General features: G+C 33.6%; 1 protein-coding gene across 1 annotated transcript in view; it reads left to right on the forward strand.

Annotated features, from left to right (window-relative positions):
- The window catches only part of LOC107017742 (ABC transporter A family member 1), a 26871-nt gene extending 23044 nt beyond the window's left edge, over positions 1-3827 (forward strand). Inside the window, exons 32-40 of the mRNA XM_015217989.2 lie at positions 465-544; positions 714-821; positions 1033-1183; positions 2035-2171; positions 2268-2342; positions 2424-2727; positions 2835-2968; positions 3288-3346; positions 3435-3827. Of these exons, the coding sequence (XP_015073475.1) occupies positions 465-544; positions 714-821; positions 1033-1183; positions 2035-2171; positions 2268-2342; positions 2424-2727; positions 2835-2968; positions 3288-3346; positions 3435-3516 (1130 nt within the window). The 3' untranslated portion in view covers positions 3517-3827. The remainder of the gene's footprint in view (positions 1-464; positions 545-713; positions 822-1032; positions 1184-2034; positions 2172-2267; positions 2343-2423; positions 2728-2834; positions 2969-3287; positions 3347-3434) is intronic.
- Positions 3828-5225: the final 1398 nt, after the last annotated feature.

Consider the following 5225-nt stretch of genomic DNA (forward strand, 5'->3'; position numbering starts at 1 on the left):
CCCCCCCCCCCCTCCTGAAGAGACCACCAATTATTTTGGACTGTCGTCTCTCTTACAAAATTTATTCCGTGAAGTAGTCTTGCGTCCAGCTGTGAGTATATGCATGTTTGTGATAATAGAGAAAGCCTACACTCTGCAAAACCACTTTATATTAATATCATCAATTTCCGGAAAACAGCCTGGCTGTTGACAAATCTGTTTCTCTTTGTAATTGGTTGGTTTAAATTTTTTAAAGTTCCTTAGGTACTTTAATTATGCTCTTTTTAAACATTTCATGTTTTTATAAAACAAAAAACAGGAAGGATATTTCTTCTAACTAGTTATATCTGTGATTTAAACTACTTATTTGTTCCTTCCGGCAAGTATTGTGCTTACATCCTTCTGTGCTTCTAATTTTTTTCATTTCTTTTTAAACAATAAACCAACTTTGGGTCCAAATATTCACTTAAATTTTACTATTGCAGGAGAAGAATACCCTAGTGATGGAACGGCATTCATTTTTGGTAAAGATATACGTTCAGATCCCAAGGTTGCTCGTAGACATGTGCGTATTGTTTTTCTTGTATAATGAAGTCAGTTCCATTTTGCTGTCGAAGATTAGTTATCAAAAAGATGAATTGAAAGAAAAAAACTAACATAGCTAAATCTAGGATATTCTCAAAATAAAATATTAGATCTATAGCTAATAAACTTTCTATGCCTTCTGCATGCAGGTTGGATATTGTCCTCAGTTTGATGCTTTACTAGAATTTCTAACTGTCCAAGAACATCTTGAGCTCTATGCAAGAATTAAAGGAGTACCAGAGTATGATCTAGAAGATGTACGTCGCTCTTGATTTCAAATGTCCAAAAGTGTACTCTAATTTGATGCTATCATAATTTAGCTAAACTTTCATTACTGCAAATTAGTCAAAAAGTAATCTGCCATGAATTTAGTACTTGAATTAGAGCGTGAATATCTTCTTACGTCTGTTAGCTGAAGTTGTCTTTGTTGACCATCAAATGGTTTTTAACTCTTGTTGATCTTGACAGGTTGTTATGCAAAAGTTGCTCGATTTTGACCTGATGAAGCATGCAAATAAACCATCTTTTGCCTTGAGCGGAGGAAACAAGCGCAAGTTATCAGTTGCAATCGCAATGATTGGAGATCCTCCTATCGTCATTCTTGATGAGCCATCCACAGGTCATTAATTACCTCTAAATTGCTATACTTATGTTTGTATATTTTTTTTTCATTTTTTGGATCTCATTCATGCTCAGACTCCAAATCAAACTTAATACTTTTCGTCCCTATACATGTGAATGCGTTTGACAAAGCATAGAGTTTAAGAAATAAAGAAATGATTTTTTAAACTTGTGGTCTAAGATAAGTCATATATAGATGTGGCTATAAATCATCACATTAAAAGTAAAAAAGGTATTCTAAAGTTAAATTGTTACTAAATATAGAAGGATGTCATTACTTCTGTGACTGAGTAAAAAGGAAAGAGTGTCACATAAATTGAGGGAGTCATATCTTTGCATTACTAATTACTGTCAATTTACCGCAATACAGATACATTTGCAATGTTCGCACATTTACTTATGTTTACACAATTAAAGATGCTTTTAATCACATACTGAGGAAGATTCTTTCAATTGAATGATGATTTCAATTATAAACCTCTTATCAAGCATCCCCTATGCGGGCTATGTATGTGTGTGTGAGTGTGTAGGTATATATCTATCACTCTCTCTCTTTCTCTCTCTCTCTCTCTATATATATATATATATATAATATACCCGAAATTCTATCAGTCAACAGATGATTACATATCCCATAAACTACAAAAAAATACCACTTGATAATTGAGGTATGAGGAACAACAAATAGTAACAGAAATTGCAGGACAAGAAACTAAAGGAGCAATACTACGACTACTTATGTAAACTACCAGCAAGCCGACACACTCAACACACTGCTACCTATCTAACCTTCTACTCTAATAGGTGCTTCTATTACAAAATCTTGATTTATTTTGTCAATTTTTCCAGGTATGGATCCTATTGCCAAACGTTTCATGTGGGAAGTTATATCTCGTTTGTCAACTAGACGAGGAAAGACAGCAGTAATCTTAACTACTCACAGCATGAATGAGGCTCAAGCTCTGTGCACAAGGATTGGGATAATGGTATCTAATCAGTGTTCTTACATTATCTACATATATCCATGTTCCGAAGGCCTAATTCCATGATTTTTTTCCCTCTTATTCCTTATGCATCCCAAGGTTGGAGGCAGGTTGAGGTGTCTTGGTAGTTCTCAGCACTTGAAAACTCGCTTCGGAAATCATCTTGAACTAGAGGTACTTGTGACCGTTGTTTTTCAGCACTCATTTTTAACATCATTATATGTAACTGTAGATTCTTTCTGTATATATCTTCAGGTTAAACCAGTTGAAGTCAGCTCTATGGATCTGGAAAATCTCTGCTTAATAATTCAAGAAAAGCTATTCGATATTCGTCCTCACTCTAGGAGTATACTAAATGACATTGAAGTTTGCATTGGAGGTAGTAACTCTGTAGTCTCAGGAGACGCATCGGCGGCAGAAATAAGCTTATCAAAGGAAATGATCATGGCTGTTGGACAGTGGTTTGGCAATGAAGAAAGAGTGAGAGCATTAGTATCTGCAACTGAAGACTCTTGTAAGATTTTTGGTGACCAGTTGTCAGAGCAGTTGGCTCGTGATGGTACGTCAACCTATTTCCTTCAGTTGTCTCCAATTCACAGATAAGTGCATCTTATGTAAGTAATAATTTATTATTTTCTTGCCTGTCTCTTCTACGAATTATGTCAGGTGGACTTCCGTTGCCGATATTCTGTGAGTGGTGGTTGGCTAAGGAGAAGTTCACCAAAATCCATTCATTCATTCAGTCTTCATTTCCTGAAGCCACATTTCAAGGTTGCAATGGATTGAGTGTCAAGTATCAGGTAATTGCCTTTTGAACATGACGGAGCTCTTTTTATCCGTAACACCTCGTTAGGTTGATATATAACATGATACTTTTCACCATCCATACAAAAACCGTTCTTTTCTAACCAAGAGCGTGTAGACAACCAGTGGCAGAGCCAGAAATTTTATTGAGGGGTATCAAAATATAAAAAAGTAGACATCAGGGAAATCAACCTATAGTATTTAACCTAGCCAAACAATGTAATCTTCCAATGACACCCCTCAGCATAATATTTTATAACTTTTAACATGTGGACTTCGTCTTCAGCAACTGATGAGTTCTTAAAATTGTTTCAGCTCCCTTGTGGAGAAGGTCTATCACTCGCTGATGTTTTCGGGTACATAGAGAGGAACAGGTACGCTTTCCTTCATACTTGGTTCTTTTACGAGGTGCATTCTTATGTTCTCAATGCTGATCAAGTTGCAAACTTTTAAAATCAACAGAAACCAGCTCGGGATAGCAGAGTACAACGTCAGCCAATCAACACTTGAATCGATATTCAATCATTTAGCAGCAAGCTCGTGAATCCTCCTTACCACATCCAATAGCATTGTTCCCCTCATCATTTTTTCCCAGTTCGAAGAGGGTCTACTTTTTCTGAGAGATCGACATTTTCGTTCAGTGTTGTCGATGGCCTCAATGATTTCTTCCGGTGATTTCCTATATGTAATGGTTCTTTCGCCCTGTACAGTAATATGATCACATTTTACCTTTAACACATTAAAATGTAGCATGGTCAGATCATGTCATTGTATTCAAGTGCAGCAGCATGAGTTGATGATCTGGGATGGAGAATGGTTTATTTTTTTCCTGATTACTACTTCCCTTTGCTTCAATTCTTTTGAGCTGAGAGTCTATCGAAAATAGTCTCTCTGCCCCATAAAGGTAGGGGTAGGATTTACATACATCCTACAATTTTTAGACTCCTCTTGTGAGATTACGATGGGTAAGTTTGTGGGTTCTTTCTCTAGTAAGCTAGCTAGTGGTATGTCCATTGTGATTTGTGTGCCACCTTTTCTTAAGTGACGGAGTTGGGATTTTTACCAAGGAAATTTGAAGTACAAAAAAGTAAATACATGAAGAAGCTAAGGGGATTCAATGTTTCCTATAAGTGCTAAAAAGTAATTTTGATCTTATATATACAATGTAGAGTTTGCATGATCCAAACTCTCTTAGGTATTACTCATAAAGAATCTTAGAAAAATTCTTGGAAAAATTCTTGAGAGTATTTAGAGGGTCCCTCTTTCGTGTGTTGTTTAGTGATCAATGGAATATTCAAATTCTAGCTTATATGAAAAATGTTAGGTTATTTCTTTTCTATAAAGTGTATAGGGGTGTTCGAATTGACTTTTTTAAAATGACTTTTAAGTTAAAAGCTAAAAGTCCTAAGTTACGAACATTCTAACTTTTAGTTTTCGGTTCTTTTTGTTTACTTTTTCAGCCTAAAGTAAGTGCTCAAACCATTTTTTGAGTTATCAAATAGTTTCAAAATTAAAAAAGCGCTTAAAAGTTATAAGTCATAAAAATAAGTCGATTCAAACACCAAATATGGGTAAATCACATAAATATGCTATATTGAAAAAATATTTACCATTTATGTCAATATAATTTTTATAATTAAATATAACAATTTTTTGAAATTAAGAAAAATGTTTCCTCGCTTTCTTTCTAGGTCCTTTTGCCTCTTAATTTTTTTTTTAAAAAAATTCTTCTTATCTTTCTCTATCTATCATTATTATCTTAGTATTCTTCTTTTCTTTTCTTTTTTTTTAAAAAAAATTCTTCTTCTTCTTTCAATTTTTATTTAATTAACAAATCAATTTTTCATATTTCATTATGTCCATGTCACTATTTTTATACCAAAAAAAAAAAGAAGTAAAGAGGAATAAAAAGACCGCAAAATTGTATAAAATCACATTTTAAAGCAGAAATTTCAAATCATTAAAATTACAGAAGTAAGAGTTCACCATTGATTATCATTACAAAGCTTCAAATTTTAAATTCATTATTTGCATTTTACAGATTTGTGATAAGTTTGAATAGATAGTTCCTACAAATAATTGAGAATGTCGTTTGGAGTTCATATCTCAGCTTAAGAAGGTTTGATTAAGTTTATAATTGATTTTAGGAGAAATATTAGATTGAAATGAATTAAATATAGCATTATATTGTCTTGCAACTATATTAAAGTTGAATTAGAGGATACAATTTTAATGCAGATTTAATTCATTTTG

The sequence above is a fragment of the Solanum pennellii genome, chromosome 4, assembly GCF_001406875.1.
Source record: "Solanum pennellii chromosome 4, SPENNV200".
In the NCBI taxonomy this organism is placed as follows: Eukaryota; Viridiplantae; Streptophyta; class Magnoliopsida; order Solanales; family Solanaceae; genus Solanum; species Solanum pennellii.